At 44.5% G+C, this 25,118-nt stretch overlaps 1 protein-coding gene across 1 annotated transcript in view; it reads right to left on the bottom strand.

Annotated features, from left to right (window-relative positions):
* Positions 1–25,118, bottom strand: part of Dner (delta/notch like EGF repeat containing) — a 281,432-nt gene that overhangs the window by 35,586 nt on the left and 220,728 nt on the right. The window contains exon 9 of the mRNA XM_055616991.1: positions 12,248–12,370. Within this exon, the coding sequence (XP_055472966.1) occupies positions 12,248–12,370 (123 nt within the window). The remainder of the gene's footprint in view (positions 1–12,247; positions 12,371–25,118) is intronic.

The raw sequence follows: 25,118 nt of genomic DNA, 5'->3' as shown, positions 1-25,118 counted from the left end.
TGTTGGGTCTTTGTGAGGTTTAGGTACCAAGGTGACTGTGACTTCATAGAATGAGTTTGGTGATGTTCCTTCTGTTTCTATTTTGTAGAATAGTTTGAAGAGAACTGGAGTTAGCTCTTCTTTGAAGGTCTGGTAGAATTCTGGGCTGAAACCATCTGGTCCTGGGCTTTTTTTAGATGGGAGATTTTCGATGACTGCTTCTATTTCCTTGGGGGATATAGGACTATTTAATTTATTTACCTGGTCTTGATTCAGTTTTGGGCTTTTTTTAGATGGGAGATTTTCGATGACTGCTTCTATTTCCTTGGGGGATATAGGACTATTTAATTTATTTACCTGGTCTTGATTCAGTTTTGGTAAGTGGAATCAATCAAGAAAATTGTACATTTCATTTAGATTTTCAAAGTTTGTGGCATATAGACTTTTGAAGTAAGTCCTAATGATTGTTTGGATTTCCTCAGTGTCTGTCGTTATGGCCCCTTTTCATTTCTGATTTTGTTGATTTGGATGGTGTCACTCTGCCTTTTAGTTAGCTTGGCTAAGGGTTTGTCTATCTTGTTGATTTTCTCAAAGAACCAGCTCTTGGTTTCATTCATTCTTTGAATTGTTTTCTTTGTTTCTAATTGATTGATTTCAGCCCTGAGTTTGATTATTTCCAGCCGTCTACTCCTTTTTGGTGTGTCTGCTTCTTTTTTGAGGGTTTTTAGGTGAGTCATTAAGTTGCTTGATGAGCTGTCTCGAATTTCTTCTTGAAGGCACTTAGCGCTATGAACCTTCCTCTTAGCACTGCTTTCATTGTGTCCCACAAGTTTGGGTATGTTGTGTCTTCATTTTCATTGAATTCTAGGAAGAATTTAATTTCTTTCTTTATTTCTTCCCTGACCCAGCTGTCATTTAGTAGCAAGTTGTTCAATTTCCATGTGTGTGTAGGCTTTTTGTTATTTCTGTTGTTGTTGAGGTCCAGCTTTATTCAGAGTGATCTGATAGGATACAAGGGATTATTTCAATCTTCTTATAGCTGTTGAGGCTTACTTTGTGACCCAATATATGGTCTATTTTGGAGAAGGTTCCATGAGGTACTGAGAAGAACGTAAATTCTTTTGTGTTTGGGTGTAAGGTTCTGTAAATTCTGTTAGGTCCATTTGATTCATGACCTCTGTCAGAGTTATTGTTTCTTTGTTTAATTTCTGTTTTGTTGACCTGTCTTTTGTTGAGAGTAGGGTGTTGAAGTCTCCCACTATTAATGTGTGGGTATCTATGTGTGGTTTAAATTTTATCAATGTTTCTTTTACAAATGTGGGTGCCCTTGTATTAGGGGCATAGATGTTCAGGATTGTGATGTCTTCCTGGTGGAATTTTCCCTTGATGAGTATGAAGTGTCCTTTCCCACCTCTTTTTATTAATTTTGGTTGAAAGTCTATTTTATCTGATATTAGAATGGCTACTCCTGCTTGCTTCTTGGGTCCATTTGCTTGGAAAGCTGTCTTCCAACCCTTTATCCTCAAGTAATGTCTATCTTTGTGACTTAGGTGTGTTTCTTGTATGCAACAGATTGCTGGGTCTTGTTTACGCATCCATTTTCTTAGTCTGTGTCTTTTTATTGGAGAATTGAGTCCATCGATGTTGAGAGATATTAATGACCAGCGGCTGTTAGCTCCTTTGATTTTGATGTTGTCTGTGTTCATAAGGTTGTGTGCTTGGTTGCTTTTTGTTTTAGTGTAGTGAGGTTTTATTATTTCCTGTGTTTTCTTGAAAGTAGCTAATTTTCTTGGGTTGTATTTTCCCTTCTAGTGTCTTCTGTAACACTAGATTTGTGTGTAGGTATTGTTGAAATTTGCTTTTGTCATTGAATATCTTGTTTTCTCAGTCTATGAGGACTGAGAGTTTTGCTGGGTATAGTAGCCTGGGCTGACATCTGTGTTCTCTTAGGGTCTGCATGATATCTGTCCAGGCCCTTCTGGCTTTCATAGTCTCTGTTGAAAAGTCAGATGTGATTCTAATGGGTTTGCCATTACATGTTACTTGGTCTTTTTCCCTTGCAGCTTTCAGTATTTTTTTCTTTGTTCTGTATACTTACTGTTTTGATTATTATGTGGCAGGAGGATTTTCTTTTCTGGTCTAATTTATTAGGTGTTCTGTAGGCCTCTTGTATTCTTATTGGCCTCTCCTTTACATTGGGGAAATTTTCTTCAATGATTTTGTTGAAAATATTTTCTGGGCCTTGGAGAAGGGAGTCTTCTTTTTCCTCTAATCCTATTATTCTTAGGTTTTGTCTTTTTATGTTGTCTTGAATTTCTTGGACGGTCTGTGTCAGGAATTTTTTAGATTTAACATTTTCTTTGACAAATACATCTATTTCTTCCATTGTATCTTCCACACCTGAGATTCTTTCTTCCATCTCTTGTAGTCTATTGGTTACGCTTACCTCTGTAGTTCCTGTTTTCTTCCCTAAATTCTTTCTCTCCATAATTTCCTCCATTTGTGTTTTCTTTAATTTTTCCAATTCTATCTTCAGATCTTGAGCCATTTTCTTGATTTCCTTCACCTGTCTGACTGTATTTTTCTGTTTTTCCTTCAATTCCTTCAGCTGTTTGCTTGATCAATCCTCTGTTTCTTTTATTTTTTTCAGTGATTTAAGCATTTCCTCTCTAAAGGCTACAAACTGTTTGACTGCAAGTTCCTGTATTTCTTATAGGTGGCCATAATCTGTTTGTTTTTATCTTCTTCTATTTCCTTACGGATGGCCATAATCTGTTTTTATCTTCCTCTAGGTCTTTACGTATTTTATTTGTTTCCTCTGTTATCCTCTTCATGAGCATAGATGTTAGGTCATCTTCTTGAATTTCAATTATGCTGGGGTGTCCAGGACTACATGCCCCTGGATAACTGGGTTCTGGAGATGCCATATTGCTCTGGCTTTTGTTGGTTGAGCTTTTACACTGGCCTCTGCCCATTGGGCTATCTTAGGTGTTTGGAGTTAGTTTCTGGTGGTTCCTGGAATCCTGTGGTGGAGAGAATCCCCTTGGCAGGAAGATGGTTTTTCCTGAAGGAAACCTCCTTAGCTTTTTGGGTATAGTCACTGGATGGCCAATGTTTTTCAGGAGTTGCCACTACTCATCTCAGGCATAGAGACCTGAGTGGTAACTGTGATCCTTGTTAGTCGAGAGGGCTCTCCTCTTACCCGGAGAAGTCCTGGAGAACCCTGCTGCCCTGCTTCTGGGTTTCTTGCTGTAAATTTAGTAATCTGCTGCTGTAACCTGTGTGTCCCTTGGTTTGGTCAGTTTTGTTAGGGATAACTGGTTGCCCCTTGGAGCAGTATCTAGGGGTTGATCTCAGGGATCCCGGGCTTTTGTATGTCTGAGGTTGGGGCTCTGTGCCCCAGTACCCAAGCAGTAATCTGTGGCGGGTGAGTACTGCTCTCCTGGCAACAGCAGGCTATCTGGTGCACAGCAGGTCCCTGGGTTGGGCCAGTCTGCGGGATGTTTTCCAGGGATATACTGGGTGGCCTAAGTCTGTCCCTTTTGTTTTGTTCCCTGTGAGGATTTCTCCCAACAGTGACTCCAAGTCTCTGGTGTCGTGGGGCACACAGTTCTGTCTGTGAGGAATAGGTACAAAGCAGGTCTCTGGGCTTGCAGCTTGCATGCCCGCGGCTAGTCTGCAGGACCTTTCCCAGGGATATACTGGCTGACCTAATTCGGGTCCCCGTTTCCTTCCTTCCCTGTGGGGTTTTCTCCCTACAGGGACTCCCAGTCTCTGTTGCCCTGGGGCGCACAACTTTGTCTGTGCCAGAGAGCTGGGCACGCAGCCACTCTCCGTGCTGGCAGCTTGAGCCCAGTTCAGTGATGGCAGCTCGTACCTGCTGGTCTGCAAGACTTTTTCCAGGGAAAAACTGGGTGACCCGTGGCCAGTCCCATTGCCTTCCTTCCCTGTGGGTTTTTCTCTCGACTGGGACTCCCAGTTTCTGGTGTTTTTTGTGCCCACCGTTTAGCCTGGGAAGGTGATCAGGACACACAGGCGTGTGGCTCTGGTCTGGCGATCTAGTGCCTGCATGACCCGGATCTCTTCCGGGTTCTGGCTAGGTGGCCTGAGAGTGGGCCCGACTGATTCCTATGCCGTGGGGGTTTCCTCTCACCTGGAAAACACGATCACTGTTGTTTTAGAGCCCAGAATTCAGTCTCTTGGTCACTATATTCAAAATGTTGTCCCTGCTCCTCAGACGCAGTGTTCTTCTGGCGCCGCCATCTTGTCCCTCCAAAATTGAGCATTCTTAATCCCTGGTATGCTATTTTAATAATTAAAAACTGAAATGCTTTCTCTCTAACCTTTTTCACCAAGAATCCCCCCAAAAAAAGTATTGGTTAATCATTAAATTTATTCTGCTATAAAGAAATAAAAATGAATCCAATGTGAAGCTGTACCTTGACTTTCTGACACTCTGAAGCTATGAATACTAAATTTCCCTGGCATTCCCGGGGAGTCTTCTCTTAAGAGCCAGGCATTATTGTTGCAGACAATGGTTTCTGGGTCATGATCCAGTTCGGGTTGTCTGTCCATTCTTGCACCAGGAACCTGAACATAGTAGTAGCTGTAGCATTACGATGGATTTTCAGACCTGCACAAGTTCCATCCTGTTTCCCCTCTCAAACATTATTAACTATATTTGCCCAGCTTCCTGCTACCCCCTTGCTCTACAGAAAGTAATGATAACATGCAGTAGCTAAAAAGATCACCACTTAGAGAAAACATAGGGTGTGAAGTTAGAGGCCAACCACTGGCTACTAGTTAATATTGGTACCCTCCTATCCGACTGCTTACTCTACCACTTATACTGACCTGTGTGCATGAACACCCTCGGCAGAAATGCCTTCACAGATGACGGCCTTGTCCATGCCCCACAGAGAGTGAGGCAGAGGACTGTAGGGACGCTGCGCCAATCTTTGCTTTTCCTTTGGATCCAATAAAAGATTTGTCCCTCTGTCTCTTGTCAACTCCATCTACTACCCTCTCCTCCTCCCCATCAGTCTTCCTCAGAAGTTCTCACTTCTAAAAGGGCTACCATTTGCTATTGCACTTCGGGTTAGCCCAGCCCCGTGTCCAGCAGTCTTTGATTGTAACCTAAGCCTAAATGTGTCCATAAATAAAGTGACATTAAACTTGCTACCTGTGATGCCTCCTGTTGATGGTCCCCTTGGCAGGTTCTAGCACAGGGGCTCTGAACCTTGCTAATGCTGTGACCCTTCGTTACGGTTCCTTATGTTCTGGTGCCCCCCGCCACCAGAAAACTATTTTTGTTGCTTCTTCATAATCGTAATTTTGCTGATGTAACCAAAATGTAAATATCTGATATGTAGGATGTGCGACCCCTGTGGGGGTCATGACCCACAGCTTAAAAACTACTAGAGTCCTCCGCAAGGAGAGCAACAGAACCAAAAATCTGAGCACAGGGGTCTTTCCTGAGACTGATACTCCAACCAAGGACTATACATGGAGATAACCTAGGACCCCTGCACAGATGTAGCCCATGGCAGTTCAGTGTCCAAGTGGGTTCCATAGTAATGGGGACAGGGATTGTCTCTGACATGAACTGATTGGCCCGCTCTTTAATCACTTCCCCCTGAGAGGGGAGCAGCCTTACCAGGCCACAGAGGAAGACAGTGCAGCCAGTCCTGATGAGACCTAATAGACTAGGATCAGAAGGAAGGAAAAGAAGACCTCCCCAATCACTGGACTGGGGGAGGGGCATGCGTGCAAAAGGGGGAGGAAGGGAAGGATTGGGAGGGGAGGAGGGAGGGAACTACAGGGGGATACAAGGTGAATAAAGTGTAATTTATAAAGAATTGAAAAAAACTACTAGAGTCACTGAAAAGTTTCTGGGTGTGTCTGTGAAGAAGTTTCTAGACAGGAAACTGAGAAGCAAAGACCCACCCTAAACACAAGCACTATCTTTCCATGAGAGTCCTGGACTGCACAGAAAGGAGGAAGTGAACAGAGAACCAGCTCTCATCTCCCTCTGCTTTGCTTTTTAAATTGTGTTATTACTGTGTGCCTCTGTGACACACGTATGGTGAAAAGAAAGAAAAAAAGCCATGGCATACAGGGGGATGTCAGAAGACAATTTTGTGGAACCCGCTGTTTCCTTCTGCCTTCATGTGGTTTTCAGAGACTGAGTCCTGGTGTTCAGGCTTGTCCGGCAAGCACCTCTTCCTGCTGTGCCATCTTGCCAGTCTATTTAAAAATGTTGTTTGTCACTAGGTAGAGCCAGGGAAACCCCAAAGAAGAGGGGGAGGAAGTACTGCAGGAGCCAGAGGGGTTGAGGACAGGAGGACACCGCCCACAGAACCAACCAAGCAGGGCTTATAGGGGCCACAGAGACTGAAGCAACAATCACGGACCCTGTATGGGTCTGAGCTAGGTCCTCTGCATATATGTTGTGGTTGTGTAGCGTGGTGTTCCTATGGGACCCCTAATAGTGGGAGCAGGAGTGACTCTGACTCTTCTTCATGTGCTTGGGACCCTTTTCCTCCTACTGGGATGCCTTGCCCAGCCTTGATATAAGGGTTTGTGCAGAGTTTTGTGATTTGTTATGCTGAGTTTGGCTGACATCACTGGGAGGCCTGCTCTTTTCTGACGGGAAACAGAGGAGCAATGGATCTGGGGGAGGGGATACCGGGGTGGGTGTGGGACTGGGAAGAGTGGAAGGAGGGGAAACTATGTTCAGAACGTAACATATGAGAGAATAAAAAATATATAACAGGTATTTGATTTCTTTTAATGCTGTTTGAATTTTATTTTCCCTCTGCTTGAGTATATCTGCAACATGACCAGCTACCTCATAGTCTTGTCACCATGCTTGCTTTGCCATGGTGGACTTCAGCCTCACACTGCGAGCTGGAATAAGCCCTTTCTTCCTTAAGGTACATCTGTCAGACATTTTATCACATCAAATAGGAAAGTAACTAATATAGAAAACTGGTACCAAAAATCAGAGCCGTTTTCTATGATAAATCTGACTGTGTGCTGTTTAGACATTTGAGGCTGGTTTTCGAGATAAGCGTGCAAGAGTTTGGACTTTGGGGGTCTCAAAGCTATGGATAGCTACCAACAGAGTTTGTCAGACCATTCTGCCAGGAGTTTAGAAAACCAGAATAAGGACAGACGCATTGACCGTGGAGTCTGGCTCATGAGATTCCAGAGGGGTACAAAGATTCTACCAGGAATACTAGGTCTCTAAACAATTCACTTTATATTCTGGTGAACAATCTGGCTGCACTCTTTCTATGTGCTGGGGACTTGAGGGAGACTAATTTCTAAATTAGTGGATTAATTTGCTTGGGCAGAGGAAATTTCAAGGTAGGATAGTATTCAGGCTACGGGAGGTATGGACACTGCTTACTCCTCTCACCCCCACCCACGGAAAGCTGCCCCTTGTGAAAATACAAATTTGGTTGAAAGACATGGGCTAAAGTTTGAATACCACTGAAGGGAAGGTTCCCTGCTCAAACTGCACTGCCTATGAAGGATGGTGTATGTGCTGTGGTCCAAGGGGCCAGGCTTCATTCTAAGCTGGCAGCACTCCACAGCATCAACCGCATGGCACTGGTTTTACAGGCATGGATGATGCAAGATTGAGGGATCCATGGAGTTTGGGGCCAAAGTCTCAGAGAACCTCTAACACCAGGGAATATACGATAGGGTCGGACTTCCTGCCAGATTGCCCCGAGAGGCTATTGTATGAAGCCGTGAAGGTGAAGCCTGGACTGACATTGTGAGGTATTTTACTCCAGCAGTAAGAAAGATAATTAATGTGCTATCTGCTCTTGGGGAAGAGGTCTTTAACATGCATGTGTGTGACTCCCCAGCCTCACAGAGATTTGATTAAAATTATATAGAATTAAAATTACATATTCAGCTCTTTGAATCCCCTCCCCTCATGAGTCCCTGTGACATGCCCCATGTAATCCCCTCCCCTTAAACATGAACTTCTACTCCAGAGCATATTGGAAAGTTCAGAGCTTTTGGATTTGGCTTTTTTGAGACAGGGTTTCTCTGTGTAGCCTCCACTGGCCTGGAACTGGCTTGGACTCAGGGTTCTGCCTACCTCTGCCTCCTGGGATTAAGGCATGACCCACCACTGTCAAGTTTTTTTTTTTAAGTATGCCAGAAGAGGGCACCAGATTTCATTTTAGATGGTTGTGAGCCACCATGTGGTTGCTGGGAATTGAACTCATGACCTCTGGAAGAGCAGACAGTGCTCTTAACCTCTGAGCCATCTCTCCAGCCCCAAGTTCAGAGCTTTTAAAGACACATTTAAAGTTCAAGACCACCCTGACCACAAAGGCCACTAAGGGGATCCAGGCCTCTACTGACACTGAGAATCTGGAGCAAGAAAGAAGAAGCAAGGTGTCATGAATTCCACAGCCAGATACAAATTCTGTCCAGCCCTAAGAGTCCTCACGAACTTACCCTTCTGGATTCTAGCCTTAGCTTAGAGCTCAGGCTGTTCCTTATAGGTGGCCTAAAGGACTCTGGGCCTGGAAGTCCATAAGCCATGCTGGACGAACAGGACTAAGGTATATTCAAAGCCATGTCCTAAGCCTGGTGTATTGTAAGCGTCTGTATGGCAGCAGCTAGCTAGTGTAGCAGTTGCACCTATTTTGAGAGACTCTCTTCGCCATTAAATTATCACAGTCACATTGCTCTCATCCATCTGGGTCACTCCCTGCATTTAAATCAGTCTTCCCACATCCCTCCTGTTCTTCCCCTTTCACTATCTAAATGTCTCCTGAGGACGCCTCTTACAAACGCAGTCCCAAGGAGGATAGGTGATGGCAAGGTTTCCGAATGCTTGGATGTACGGCGCTTTCTTACTTCTAGGCATGTGAGCGTGAGTGTGCATGTGTGTGTAAGTGCTTATGGAAACCAGCGGACAACCTCAGAAATACTAGCCATCTCCTTAGAGGTGAGGCCTCTCATTAGCCTGGAATTCACCAAATAGGCTAGACTGGCTGGCCTGGGAGCCCAAGAGATGCCGCTGTTGCTGCTTCCGGGATTAAAGGTGTCTCTATGTGAATTCTGGAGACTGAGCTCAGGTCCTTGCACTTGAACTCAAGTAAGCACTTCACTGACTGAACTATCTTTCCTTTGTCCTCAAGTTTAGGTGGTCCTCTGATCCCCCCAGTCCTTTACCATTCCAAACATGGCTGCCATGATGCCCACTCTCCCGGTACTCTCTTCGTTTTATATGCAACCTGCACAACCCACGCAAAACCTTACATAATGCTCTGCTTGGACCATGAGTTAAAACTTCTACCAGGAAATTTCAAATTGCACCTCATGTTCTTTGGGCACCCTGAATCTATCCCACTTGCAAGCCAGGTTTCTTATGCTCTCTGAGGTCGAGCCCTGTGGTGCTGGCCTTGTTCTTTGACTGTTCTTTGCCTTCTGGAGTCTCGGCCTCCAGAACCCTTGGATCTTTTCTCCATAGCTCCTATCTTTCCTCAGATGATTCCCATCTTCTTGTACTTTTATGTCTATCGGGAAACAGTTCCACTCTTTGGCTTTCCAGATTCAAATTCAATTCTGAGTATGATATGACACATCGCTTTTTACTTCCCCTCTTGCGTCTTTAGAGTCTCAGTTTTTCTTCTTTGTTGAGTTGTTGGTATGGGTTCCTTCCCCTGCAGGGGCTGGAGGAGGACATCAAGTCAGAAAATTGATGCTACATTGGCAGCCAGCTGAGTCCTGTCTTCTGTGGCCTAGAGTAGAGAGGCCTCTCAGTCTGGATTTCTCCGGGCCTGCTGGTGTGATTGGGATAACTCCATTCTCTTCAGCCACACAAGAAGGGATTAGCGCCTCTGGACTGTGCAATTCTCTTAAAGAGCAGCCAGTAGCTATGAACTGAGGTGACAACTCTGCCTCCTGAGGTCACGTGTGGTATGTTCACAGCACAACCATTCAACTCCACAAACTCAGGGGTCCTTTGCACCCCTCAGTCATCAGTTCCCTAAGTCCTCAGTTCTCCCTGGGATCCAACCTCCTCTTCCAACTATAAGTTGAACCTCCCAGCTCCTATAGCATGCTTTGAGAACCTCATCTTCATACAACTTTCTCACCTCCAGGAATCAAGAACATTGAAATTGACCTTCAGCTGCTATCTTTCTATAACCTACACTTTCTTGCAGTAGGCAACACATTTAACGTGTATACTCAACACTGCAGATGCCCTGAGAGCAAGGTAATTAGAGGGAGCTTCTTGGACAGATGGAAGGTCCTGTCTCCCAGCACATGGGAAAGCATTGAACTCAAGCAGGATGATCAGCACATGGCAGCTAACACGGGACAGAATAACTAATGTTCTAGCAATTGCTGCTCCAGCTAAGCTCATGAGGTGGAGTTCTCAAAGGCACTCCCGAGAATGTGCCAGAAACGCAAGTCGTGGGCCCCAATTTAAGCCTGGAATTACAAACTGTAAAGGTGCAGGGAGCTATAACAGATCTGCTGGCAGATGCTGATGTGAGCTTGAGTTTGAGAGCTTGAGTTTGAGTTCGCAGCAGAGGAAAGGGAGGTAGGCTATCTGTGAAGATTTTTACACATCATCATTTTCTTTTATCCTGTAGAGGTGGAGCCAGGTGTGTGTGTTTGCAGTGATATGCTGGCTTCTGAAGACGCGCTGTGATTTTAGAGCAACAATATGGACAACTACGCTGAGAATGAATGGAGATCACATGGGAAAGGTCAACATCACAGCCTTTGAATTTTCAGGGACATCAGTAGGCTTTTGCATACAACTATATTTTTCTTGCTTAGTAAAGACAGTATGAACTAAAGGTCGAAGATAGGACATACTCAGGATACATCTGCTTAATGGTTTTGCTACTTATAATGATGAGACCTGCTCCATAAACTAAAGAATATTGGAGGTCGCCATTGTTTTAAGCCTACCGCTTGTACCAACTCTATTACTGAAGGGTAGGAAAATCTCTGTAAGCATCACTGCTTGTACTTTATACAGAGAAAATAGAAATCTGTCTGAGCACTTTGTGGCATGGTTAAGATGAGTTCATTAGGCCATCAGGTTCATTATTCTTTTATTCCTCTTTCCAGAATCAAATGAATTGCCCTTTTCCTCCATGCTCCGAGAGACCACAGCTGAAGAGCCACAAGGAGAAGCCAACACATCTGCCCCTGTGGATTTGAAAGAGTGGATGCTTTTTGGCTTTCACTGGGTATCCTGTTCCAAACGAAACAGCAGATAATTCTGGGTATAAAAACCTGTCCCAGCTTTAACATTCGCATCCAGAGCCCTCACCGAGTGTGCCAGTTCTAAAAGCTTTCCAGAAAGATCATAAAATAGAGGAGGGCCCATGAAAGAGAAGCAGGAAGAGGCAGATGGAGGCCGTCAAGTAAGCAGTGAAAGGAGTCAAAAGGTTAAGGGAATCAGATATAAGTGGAGCCACAGAAGAATCTCAAAAAGCTAAAGCCAGCCCTGGTGCTCTGGCTTAGAGAACAGTGCAAGAGATAGTGAGCAGCTCTCGTGCTCCAGCTGATGCAGGCTGTAGCTCTCAAACGTGAGCATCTGGGCTTACATGAAGCCATGCCATTCGTACACCATGACTAGAAGCCAAGGGCCTTAGGAACTGACCCACACCGGCCAGCTCATGATCACATCACCATCTGCCTTGCAAGGTTGCTGGCAGGATTCAATGAGTGAATGCACGTGCATGTTTAGAACATGCATGTGGTCCAGACCCGATAACTACCCAATCGATGTCAGCTGTCAGAGTGACAATAACAGGCATCTAATCAGATGAACATTTGCCTCCCAACTGACTTGTTTAGTAAGAACTCATTTTGCCAATACATGAGGCTCTACCACCTCCCACCAAGGGTGTCCTGTTTTACCCAGCAAGCCATGGAGACCAACACGCTTTTTGTTGTTGTTGTTGTTCCCAGCCATGGCCTTTAGCCTGTCTCTGCCAGTATGCCTTAACCACCCTCTCAGTTTCTATCTTTATATGCATTCAACAGAGATGCATATAAGAAAAAGGCAGGGGAGGGGTTTCTCAGTCTATCAGGAGGAAGCCTAAGAGTTACAAATGAGTTTCCCTGAACCCATCGACTATCCCAGCCTCAGTATTTGGTTTTTATCATAAACAAATCCGTGCTCCAATTGGGGCCCTACCTACTAAGTTGAGGGCTCCATGTGGCATGACCATTTAGAGCCAAGAAAGCATGAGAAGTGGCTCACCTTTGTATTCTGCCAGGCACACACACTCATAGCCATTGACGAGGTCCCTGCACGTAGCAGCGTTCAGGCACGGAGCAGACAGGCACTCATTGTATTCTTCCTCACAGTAGAGGCCATGATAACCTGGGGACAGAAAGGAACAGCTGTTGTCAGGTGTACCCCACAAAATCCTACATTCTGATGCTCTGAAAAGAGGATAACCAGGCAGTCGGCAGAAGCTAGGGGGCCGGGCAGGAGGGCTTTAAGGAGCCAGGTCCTCGGGGGCACATGGAAATGTGACTTGTTGAGAGGCGCAATTCTTCACGGATTTTCTCATGGCCCCAAGAACAGAAGCGTACTGGCCTCTCCCATATGACTCCGAGGGTTCTGGCATTGGAGAAGTCGGTCACCAAATATATCAGCTCTAGTCATAGGAGACATTGAGGTGGCAGCATTTCCAGGACATGATCATGAACAGCTCCTTTTAGGGATAATTTGCACTGTTTCCCCTTGTTAGCAAGAAAAATGCATTTGTGTGGAAAAAAATATTAAAGGAAGCTTTCCCTCCCCCCCCCCAAATCCAAAGAGAAAGTAATTTCAAAATGGTTTAACTGAATTTTTTGGTGGGATGTGGGCTTGTTTTGATACTGTTTTCTTGTTTGTTTAAAAACACAAATCTATATGTTATACGATTTCAAATTGTACTTAATTTTTTAACTACTGGAGAATAATAGGAATAAAGAAAAGAAACCCAACAATTTTTATAAAAACAGCTTTTATGCTTCTATTTTGCAAAACAGGTGTTTATTCTACAAGACAAGAAGACACCATTCTCTGAGATGAGACATTATGCTGTTTCCAACTTTCAAAAACATGTGTTATTGCCAATTTGCAGTGAAACCAGGCCATTTTTTGTCTGGCCCCGTCCAAACAATGAGAACCATGTGAGTGCTTTCAAAATTCACTCAGCCTGTGTTTGTTCTGAATTCAGATAAGCAGAAAAAATAAACCTTTGCACAAGCGGGAATTAGAATTGCTGGTTGTCCCTACCCTACGGCCTGGCCTTTCTGACAAAAGGCCCTCAGCTCAGAGTCCCATTAGAACATACTAGCGTGCCCAATGCTTTGCTTCTTGTGCCTATCTAGAAAGTAGGTTAAGCTCATATTTCCATCATTAACAGAGCACTTTGCAACTGTGTTACCGCCACAGCTATTTTTGAACCCCTTTCCAAATTTAGGTGGTAATAATGGTCCCTTTGAGGCAACCTTGACCTACCTAAGACAAATACACCACGGGTGTGTAGGCTCTTCTATTTTGCCCCACACTCTGTAATCTTAGAAAAGCATCTCCTGGACTCCTTATCAGGTTGTCTCAGTCATCTAGGCAAGAAGGTCACAGCTAACAGTGATTTTGTCCGCCAGAGGACGTTTGGCATTTTGTCACCATGATGGGTGGGAGTGCTGTTACTGGCATCAACTGTGGAGAGCTGGCTCAGCATCCGGCAGTACACAGGCACAAAAGTCTGGAGCAAAAAGGCTTTATCAAGCAATAGCCTACAAGCCGAATCCTTCCCAGGCTATTTTTGCAAATAAAGGTTTACTGAGATGCTGCTACATCCAGCCATATTGGCTGTGTCTGTTTCCACACTATGAAAGCAGAAACCCAGCAGCCTACCAACAAGAAGTAGTTACTATTTGACCCTTCATGGACTAAGATAGTACTGTTGCCTACACTTTTTTATGTCATATTCCAGAAATCATCGCCAAGAACTATAAAGAATTTCCTGTTTTCTTCCAACAGCCTAAGCCTTTAATCCAAGTTTCACTTGACTTTTGTCTGTAGTATAAAATACTGGAAACGGTGGACAGGTATATAAAAGGATAATCAATATCACTAGTCATCAAGAAAGTAAAATTAAAGCTACACTGAGATACCGCATCACACCTGTTAGGATGGCCATTAAAAAAAAGAACATCATATCGAGGCAGATGATGAAACTCATAGCCAAACTTTGGGCAGAGTGCAGGGAATCTTAGGAAAGAAGGGGGAGATAGTAAGACCTGGGGAGGACAGGAGCTCCACAAGGAGAGCAACAGATACAAAAAGTTTGGGCACAGGGGTCTTTTCTAAGACTGATACTCCAGCCAAGGACCACTCATGGAGATGGCCTGGAACCCCTGCACAGAGGTAGCCTATGGCAGTTCAGTGTCCAAGTGGGTTCCATAGTAATGGGGACAGGAACTGTCTCTGACATGAACTGATTGGCCTGCTCTTTGATCACCTCCCCCTGATGAGGGAGCAGCCTTACCAGGCCACAGAGAAAGACAATGCAGCTACTCCTGATGAGACCTGATAGACTAGGATCAGAAGGAAGGAAAAGAAGACCACCCCTCTCAGTGGACTGGGGGAGGGACATGGGTAGGGAAGGGGAAGGGAGGGTAGGATTGGGAGGGGAGGATACAAAGTGAATAAATTGTAATTAATAAAAATAAACAAAAAAAAAAAACAGATCTACAAGAGCTGCTGAAGTTCAGAAGAAATTGGAACCTATCTTAGTTCTTTTTCTTGTTGCTATGAAAAAAATACCAGACAAAAACAACTTAAAAGAGAAAGGATTTACTTGGCTCATGCTTCAAGGCTCATGACAGAGTTCATCACTGCAGGTCAGTCATAGCGGTAGAGGCTGAGAGAACCTAGTAACACCCCCAGTCAGAGCAAAGAGCAATGAGTTAATGCATGCATGCTAGTGCTCAGCTTACTTTCTCCATTCCTACGCAACCCAGGATCCCCTTCCTAGGGCATGGTGCCACCCACAGTAGGCAGGTCTTCACATTTTAATCAATGTGATCATGACACCCACTGGCTAACCTGACTTACACAATCTTTGCGTTTTGTTGTTATTGTTGTTAATTTAAATTTATTTTTTATAATTATTCACTTTACATCCCAATTATAGCCCCCTCCTTTGTCTCCTCCTGGTCTCACCCTCTCCTCCCTCTATTCCCCTCTCCTATTTCTCAGAAAGGGGTTGCCCTCCTCCCCTGCCATCTAACCCCAGCCTATCAAGTCTCATTAGGACTGCTAGCATTCTCTTCCTTTGTTGCCCTGGCAATGCTCCCCATACCAAAGGGAAATAATCAAAGAATGGGCAACTGAGTCCATGTCAGAGACAGCCCCTGCTCCTTTTACTAGGGCACACACAGGGAGACTGAGCTGCCTATCAGCTACATCTCAGCAGGGGGTTAAGGTCCTCTTCATTCATGGCCTTTGTTTGGTACATCAGTCTCTGCACACCCCCATGGGACCAGAATTGTTGGCTTTGTTCATCTCCTTGTACCCTCCTGTACCCTCCAGGTCCTTCTAACCCTCCCTTCTTCCATACGACTCCCAGTGTTCTGCCCAAGGTTTGGCTGTGTATCTTAGCATCTGCTTTGATCCCTTGCAGGGTAGAGTCTTTCAGAGGACATTTATGGTAGACTCCTATCCTGTTCCCTCTCTTCCAACCACTTCCAGTGTCTATTCTATTTGCCCTCCTGGATGAGAATTAAGCATCCTCCCTAGAGTCCTCCTGGTTACTTAGCTTCCTTAGGTCTGTGGATTGTAGTATGGTTACCCTGTATTATATGACTAATATCTATTTATAAGGGAGTAGATTCACTGCATGTCTTTCTGCTTCTGGGTTACCTCACTCAGGATGATCTTTTCTAGTTCCATCCATTTGCCTGAAAATTTCATGATTTCCTTGTTTTTAAGAGCTGAGCAGTACTCCACTGTGTAAATGTGCACAATTTCTGTATCCATTCCTCAGTTGAGGGACATTTTGGTTGCTTCCAGAAAAAACTCAAGAAATTAAACTCCAGCAAACCAAATAATCCAATTAAAAAATGTGGTACAGAACTAAACATAATTTTCAAGAGGAATATCGAAGGGCAGAAAAACATTTTTAAAAAAAATGCACAACATCCTCAGTCATTAGGGAAATGCAAATCAAAACAACTCTGTGATTCCATCTCACACCGATCAGAACGGTTCAGATCAAAAACTCAAGTGATAGCACATGCTGGTGAAGATATAAAGAAAGGGGAACCCTCCTCCATGCTGTACAAGTACAAACATACAACCACTTTGGAAATCAATCTGGTACTCTCTCAGACAATTGAGAATAGTGTTACCTTAAGATCCTGCTATACCAGTCCTGGGCATATACCAGAAAGATGCTCCACCCATACAACAAGGACATTTGTTCAACTATGTTTACAGCAGCTTTATTCTTAGACAATCTTTGACAATCTTAAACTTTCTTTCTCTGTGATTCTAGATTGTGTTGACCATTAAACTCATCATAAATAGCTTATCTTGTGCAGTGCTGATGGGAACATAACATGGGACAGCTGCATGGAAAAGAATATGCTAGTTCTTAAAGGGTTAAAATAAAAATGCTATATGATTAGGCCATTGCATTTCAGGGTATTTATTGGAATTCAAAGCAGAATCTAGGGGAAATATTAGCACTCCTCCATCCATCACAGCATTATTCTTAATACCCAAAAGATAGCAACAACCTAAACATCCACCAACAGCTAGCTGAGTGGCTAAAAAAATGTTCTGTGGCCACACAATAGAACATTATTTGGGATAAAAGAAGAAGAAAATCTATCCTTGCCTACAACATGGACCATCTAGACATTATGCTAGGTGTGATGGAAGAATGAACTACGACCTGTACAGCTAGAGGTCAAATTCCCAGGAGCAAATCCTAGAATGGTGGTTTCCGGGGGTGTGAGAGAGGGACACTGGGAGCTGCTGGCAGTGTGTAGTGCATTTCAGTGAGGTGAGGTGAATGGACTCTAAGGATGCGCTGCACTGCAATGTGCAGACAGCAAGCACTTCTGCAGCGCACCTTTAAAATCAGGTTAAGAAGGGAGACATCATGCTCTAGGCTTCTTATCACAATAAATACTTTATATATAAGGAACTAGGGGCTGGGGAGAGAGTTCAGCCATGCATATTGCTTGCCTTGCAAGCACAAAAACCTAAGTTATTTCCCCAGAATGCACATTAAGAAAAAAAAAATTGAAAAAGCCAAGAGTGGTGGCACACATTTGTAATCCCAGTGCTGGGGAGGCAGACAAGATGGGTCCCTGCAGCTCGCTGGCCAGCCACACTAGCCTACTTGGCATGTTCCAGGCCTTCGAGAGACCCTGTGTGCTGGCTAACTTTATGCCAACTTGACACACGCTCTCGCCATCTGAGAGGAAGGAACCTCGACTGAGAAAATGTCTCCATAAGGACAGGCTGCATGGAAGCCCATGGAGCATTTTCTTAATTAGTGATTGATGGAGGAGGACCCAGCCCATTGTGGGTGATGTGATCTCTGGACTGGCGGTCCTGGCTTCGGGAAGAAAGCAGGCTGAGCGAACCAGTAAGCAGCACGCTTCTGGGGCCTTTGCATCAGCTCCCGCCTCCAGGTTCCTCCCCTGTTTGAGTTCCCGTCCTGACTTCCTTCAGTGACAAACAGCGATAAGGAAGTGTAAGTCAAATAAACACTTTCCTCCCTAAATTGCTTGGGGTCATGGTGCTTCATCATAGCAACAGTCACCCTAAGTAGACAGTGCCTGAGGAACAACACAACTGGCCTCCACACTCCATGAATTACGTGCGCATATACTTGTACATGCACACAACATACAGACAGAGAATTAAGTGTCTTTGGGCCCCTTTTTCCTAATTATAAGAGCATTTTTATGAGGCTGGGGATGTTTCTCAGTTGGTAGGCTGCTTGCCTTGCATACCCAAAGCCCTGGGCTTGGTCACGCACCTATGAGAGGGACCTTTATAAGCCGATGGGAGACGGTCCTGTTTGCTCTCCCCATAGATCTGTTATCAATCAAGAAAGATAACATAAGGCTCTGCATGTAACCCTGCCATCTAAAGTGAGGAGCCATTTACACCAGCAAAAACCCCAAAGCAAGTTTCATGAAATTAGCCATAATTATTTTGTAATTTGCCTGTAGTACCATTATCTTCCCGTAGCATCGTGAGTAGCAAACGTGCACGTTATTTTACAGATATAATTAAGCTGGTGGTGTTTTTCTTCCTTGCCTGGCTAGGGGCTGGGGGGGGGGGGGGTACGGGAATAAAGGTTTCATATTCTAAAACTGTTTCCTCAGAGACAGTAACATTTAAATGCCTTTACAGAAATGTCAAGGCACCCTTTCACACTGGTTGCCAAAGAGCCCAAAATTGTACTCTTTCAATTAAATGGCATTCCTTCCAAAAGAGAAGGGCTCTGAGAAATGAGGCGGCCACCTCCCACTGATAATTCAGGCAAATAAATTAGACCAGGGCAGTAGGCCCAGGGTCTGAAAACTTAGGCTAGTCATAGGGGAAAAAAAAAAATGGAGGCTGGAGATGTGGCTAAGGCACTTGCTACATAAGCATAAGAACCTCAGTTCAAATCCCAGCACCCACATTAACAAAGCCCAGCGAGGCAGCGCACACTGCTGACCTCAGCGCTTTGGGGCAGGGCACATTGGAAGTTCACTTCGGGGCTTGCTGACAACAGGCCTAGTTTCAGGCTCGGTGGGAGTCCCTGTCTCTGAGAAATAAAGCAGAGAGTGCTGGAGATCTGAACTCAGGTCCTCAAGTAGAGGCAGCCCCTGAGCCATCTCCTCAGCTCTGTGATGTGAAGGCTACCCCACACTCAGTTGATCTCCACCTTATCATTTAGAGCTGTCTGAAATCTAACTGAGCTCTCCACACTTCTTCCTCTAGTAGAACAGAAGCCTGAAGGCTGAGGCTCCAGTTGCAGTGTTCACAACCATGTCAACAGCTTCTTGGATCCAGTTTGACTGGACCCAAGACCCCCCCTTGCAACTCATATGTGCCTATGACATTCCAGGAGTCCCAGGGGTCCCAGACACAAGGCTATATAACAAGATCTCTATCTCAAGCTTCTCCCAGTCCAGTGGCAAGTTAAGAGGTGCCTGAGAGGTGTCAGGCCCTGTGGTAATTTGAATGAGAATCTCCGCCCCCTGCCCTGGAGGCTCCTGCATTTGATGTAGTTTAGGAAGGATTAAGAGGTGTGGTTTTAGAGGAGGTTTGTCACTGAGGGTTGGCTTTGAGATTTCAAAAGCCCACACCAGGTCCAGTCTCTTCCTATCTCATGCCTGAGGATCAGGATGTGAGCTCTCAGCCACTGCTCCAGTACCATGCCTGCCTGCTACCATGTTCCGCTGCATGACAGTCCTGGAATAATCCTCCAAAACAGGAAAGAAGCCCCAGTTCAACGCTTTATGTATACGCTACCTTGGTGACAGTGTCTCTTCCTAGCAGTAGAAAGGAAGTAAGACAGGTCCTTTGTATGTATTGGTGGTGTTGAATATTTATCAACCAGAAGGAAGTGTGTAGCTGAGATTGCAGCCTGCTTTGTCTAGTATAGACAAGGCCCTGCATTCCATCCCCAGTACCTCATGAATCAGGTATGGCGGTGCACACCCATAATCCCAGCACTGGAGAGGCAAAGGCAGGAGGATGAGAAGTTCAAAGTCATTCTCAGCTACACAGTGAGTTCAGGGCCTGCCTACGCCTAATGAGATCCTATCCCAAAGACAACAACAATGAAGTATCTAACTACTCCCCATTTACAGAGTCACAGGGTTAAAGAAACTGATCACGGCCACGCGGTGAATCCTAAGACACATTGTCCTGTGTGTCTGTCTGCTAGGAAAACCATAAAATAGCACAGAAAGGACTGATTAAATAAGAGAAAACTAATTCTCACAGTTCTGCAGAATGGAAGGTCAAAAGCCAGGACATCTGCTGGGATTAGAGGTGTGCATCACCATACCTGGTTCATGTGGTAATGCAGGGCTTTGTGTATGCTAGACAAAGCAGGCTACATACTTCCTTCTGGTTGATAAACGCTTCACCAGAGCCTTACTTTTGGGACCCCGCTGAACTTTAATAACCTCTGTGTGTGTGTTCATGCATGTGCATAAGAGCACACATGTTCGAATATGTGTGCAGAGGCCAGAGGTCAACCCCAGATGTCATTCCTCAGTGCTGTTCACCTTGTTGGATCTTTTTCCATCTGTCTTAGCACTGTGTGAGCCAACAGTTAGGCTCTGAGCAGCAAGCTCAGGTCCTCACGTTTCCACAACCAGTACTTTACACATGAGCTGTCTCCCCAGCTCCTTCAGTCACCTCTCTCAGGGCCCTATCTCCATAGACAATCACACCGAAGCCAGGGCTTCAGAAAATGAATTTGGGGAGGGATAGAAGTCAGACCATACATTCCGATTCATGCTTACTTATGTCTCTGCAGTTTTCTCCCCTTATCTCAAGTTTTAGTTTTCTGCAGTTTCATTGGCCCACAGTAAATTATAGTCCTAAAACTTTACATAGAAAGTTCCAGAAATGAGCCATCCATAAGTTATAAATCACATCCTTTTCAGTAGCATGATCAAGCCCATCTTCCAGCTGTACAAGCCAATCTAACAAGTCCCTGATGAACACACACACACGCACACGCACACGCACAGACATACACACACAGTGCTCCTTCTGTACATATAGAGAACACTGAGAACTCGGGGTGCTTTGGCCTAAGCAAATGAGCTGGTGGAACTGTTTTCCAGGAAGGGCGTCCCCTACTTTTCAGGCAAGGAGGCCACAGCCCACCATGAGGGACTGGCTCATCAACTCAACATAGATGCCATGGTCTCTGAGCAGGAGAACAGAGTGCTCCCAAACACCTGCTGCTCCATCAGGAAGCAAGACCTCCTCCCACTGCCAGTTCTTCTCCTTCCCCCACAGGCTCCACACCCTACAAACACCAATGGAAGATGGCTGCCGCCCACAGTGTTTACTCCTTAGTTCTTTTCCTCGCCTGGCCCATCAAGTTGTCACCCTCTGAAAATTCCAAAACTCGGAGGCTGTGGTTGTAGGCAGATGGCTTTCACACGTTGTGTGACAAATTCCAGCAACTCATCCATTCCTGTCGCCTTGGGGGAAGAAGGGGGCGATTCATGCTTCGTGCTGCCTGAGAGAAACCTGGCAAGATCATCCCAACCCAGCAGCCATATGCTCGGGCCAAGCAGGCTAAGAGCCACTGCTCAGACCCCATCTCCACCTGAACGCAGGGTGAACGCAGCCTGAGAGGACTTCTTCTCACCTCTTTGTACTTTGTAGTCAAGTTGCAGTAAGAAAGGCATGAGTAAAGAGAGGTTTCTTTAAGAACTTGTGGTTTTCCCTCTTTTCGGTGTGAGTAGATAAATGTGAACATCCATGATTCAAGTCTAGGCCTGTTCCCAGGAGATCAAATTCTCCACCTCACCCATGGTAGTTAAGAGATGTAGGCATAGAGGACATAATCCTATTATGTAAATAGGAGTGACTGTGAGCTTTCAAATTCCTGTGAAACTCATTGATGGCAGGAAGCCTGAGGGCACTGAGGGATGTTGGGCAGGCAATGACTTCATTTCACAGGCTGAGCATTATTTCAAAAGCCTGAGGTGAGAGAGACCACTGTGGAGGCTGCCACAAAAAAACACAGGATCCCAACAAGGATAAAAGTGGTGCCTGATCATTGCTAGGAGCTACTTAAAAGGTAGAAATACCTGATAATGAGTAGGACATGAGGGTGAGAAGGAAAGAGTGTGAAGGTCATGCCAGGCTCCTGTCTTCTGTATCTTCAACTTCTACAACATCATTCTGAGGGCTGTAAGAGGGCATTTACTGAGGCCAATTTATGTTCGGCAAACTTCCAAAAGCAGTCACATCTCATGAGGAGGAAGAGGCAAAAGAGAGTGTTGGAGCAGGAAGGAATATAAAACCCTTTCTAGAAGCTAACCTCAAGTGACCAAAAGGGACTGACAGCTCCTCCCAGGAAAACAGAAAGGATCTGAGGAAAACGATTACTTTGTTTTCATGAGCATTAACTCTCTGACTCTGTTGCCAAAAAGCAGCATAGATGGTTCCGGCTACAGGTTATGAGATATGTAGCACTGGCAAGATGGCTCCTCAGGTAGAAGCACTCTCCTCCGACCTCCACATATGCTGTGGCATGTGTACCCACGTACATCATGTGCACACACACTAATAACAAAAATTAAGTAATATGTAAAAATAAGAAGCCAGAGGTAGGCAAGGACCAGAGAAAAGGAGATGGGGGGAGAGAAGGATATATAGGGACACAGTGGGGGAGGGAGTCGAGGACCCCAGAGGTTGTCAAGGTGAAGACAAGAAACAAGCGAGCAAAACTACAGATAGAAAAGCCCATAGGATAAGATATTAGCCCAGAACATGATGAAATTAGAGCAGACAGGGAGCAGGGCCCCTTGCAGAAACGTCAGGGGTTCCTAAAGAGCTCTATCACCTGCTGGTATAAAACCTTGGCCACTGTCCTTGGAGGGTCACCTGAAGAGGCAGATTAAGGCAAAGTGTAGTTTCTGAGTTTGAGAGGTGTTCAGACATTGTAGACCTTGGTTCCCAAGTTATCCTTTGTGGATAAAATGTACTTGACACCATTTTCTCTTCATTAGACATTTTTCTATGCATCAATACTGAGTGTTTACATGTGAGGACTCCTAGGCCACCCAGGTATGTGACTGCAGCTTAGGCCCAATAGGTGACACCTTCCATCAAGGTGACTCATGGGAATATGCAACAACAAAGAACATGTGTGAAAGGAGGAGGTTTCTGGCCTGTCAACAAGAGGACACGCACTTGACTCTGCTCATGAGGTTGGGACACAAGGGATGTACTTAGCACAGTGTGTGACACAGAATAAGCCCCTGATCCGTTTGCCACGTGGTCGTGTGATCCAACATGCAAACATCATCTAATCAGACAACCTAGCTGTTGCGCTCCTGACTCATACACACTGAGCACACCCTGAGCATCTGAATGCTAACCGATTCTATTTCTCTAAAACACCATATCACATAGGCGGCAAAGACTGCCCACCCCATCCCAGCCCCACTGACGAAACAGACCATACCAGCTCAGCACTCTGCAGTGCCCGCTGGCTGACCCAGCAGCTCAAAGGCCAGGAGTTTCTACTACGAGACACGCTGTTCATCTTTGACTTTCTCAAAATCCACCTTCCTACAGCACCATCCCGAGATTAACTTCAGGGGTGAAGCTGGTTTCCTGCTGAGAAGCAGAATTTTTGACTCGCTGCTCAATACCAGAACCCAAGTCCTTCATTTTCTCTTTATTTTATGCTCCTTAGGACACAGATTAGTAAGGAGAGAGGATGCCTGGTCAAATTGGGTGAATTAAATTCACTAAGAAAATGAAATCATCAGGCAGAGTAACCTTTGCATGAATAAATGCAGAAGAGTCCTTTTCTTTCTTTTTATTCACAGATGTCTGGTTTGAACAAACATACATTAAAATGCCTGGGAAAATATTTTCCAAAACCGACAATGGTTTGGTTTAATATACTTAAGGTACATATTTACATTTTATATTTTCCATAATGGAAGTACACGATTTGTGTAATATGAAGAATATTATCATCCATGCTTTCTGGATATTATGCATGTAGTATGACAAATTCAAACAGTGACTCACATTATAAGGGAAATAATGAGCACATTCTATGGCTAATCCTTGATTGAACAGTAAGACAACAGGGAATAGTGAGAAGAGGCCTGACTTCACTATGAATTTTTTAAGAGATGGGAGGAAAGGAACTCTCAAAGTCTATAAAGAGAAGGACAAGCCTAAAGACACAGAGAGCAACCACCAGAGTAAGAGGCATCACTAATGAAGAAAGTGCTATTAAAGAAAAAAAAAGAAGAAGTATACTATTCAATCAGTAGGGAAGGTTTTGTTTAAAAGCCAGACGTTTCTCTAGATTAAGCATATAAATCATAAATCATATTTGAAAGGAAAATTCTAATAGCGTTGGAAGCACCAGTGTTAGATCTGTGATAGCAAGCAGCATTCTTGTTCCAAGGCATATGCATAGGCAAACAAAGAACCGTATCACAGATGACACCGCTGATGACATATGGCTGGTACAGCATGGTTACAGAGAACACCAAAAGTCAAGTGAATTCTGCAGTGAACCTGCCTCACAGAAGCACTTGCATATGTTAAGGTGATTCATCTTAAACTGACTGTCATCATGAGAATTTCCTAGCAATATGCTGATGTAGCCATTCTTGTGAAAAGCCTTCTCTTAACATTCCCTTCAGAACTAGGTTACAACCTAGTCACATATAAAAAAAGAAATTCTTTTTTTTCTTTCTTTCTTTCTTTTATAACTTTCATGTTGCTTTTGGCCACTAGAGGGTGGATTCTACCTACAATGATTTACACTGGTTACATGGGAGAGGGGGATTCTTAAAAATTTAATCACAGAGGAACTGTAAAAAGATGTCTTTTATGAAAAGAATGTATGGTACCAAAAGGTAAAGACTGACCCAGCAAACTGCATTTAAAGAAGAAATACTATTTCCTTTAATAACAAAACTAGATCATCAAATATTCCTTTACCACCATTCACGAAGAAATTCATCAATACATCCTTTGAGCAGCAGACATCTGCAATGAATATCATTCATCATAAAGCAAATCATTCACCTCATGGACTCTCTAAAGATCACTGTTCAGTGGAAATGCCTTTAAGTACCACAACTAACACAAGAGGATTAAAGAATGAATACGGTTGTCGAGACAATGTTGCACAAAGTGATTTGAAAGATGAGTCTGCTGTGGCTTGGCTTACAGTTTAGACAAAGATGAGGGGGGAATCAGATATAGAAGAGATTTCCCATGGTGGAGGTTTCTAATTGTGGAATGGAGCCAGGTGATGAGATGTCCACACAAATTATGTATGTATGTATGTATGTATGTATGTATGTATGTATGTATGTAT

Source organism: Psammomys obesus, unplaced genomic scaffold, assembly GCF_907164565.1.
Source record: "Psammomys obesus unplaced genomic scaffold, mPsaObe1.curated_primary_1811, whole genome shotgun sequence".
Lineage (NCBI taxonomy): Eukaryota > Metazoa > Chordata > Mammalia > Rodentia > Muridae > Psammomys > Psammomys obesus.
This window is presented reverse-complemented; position numbering and strand designations above follow the sequence as displayed.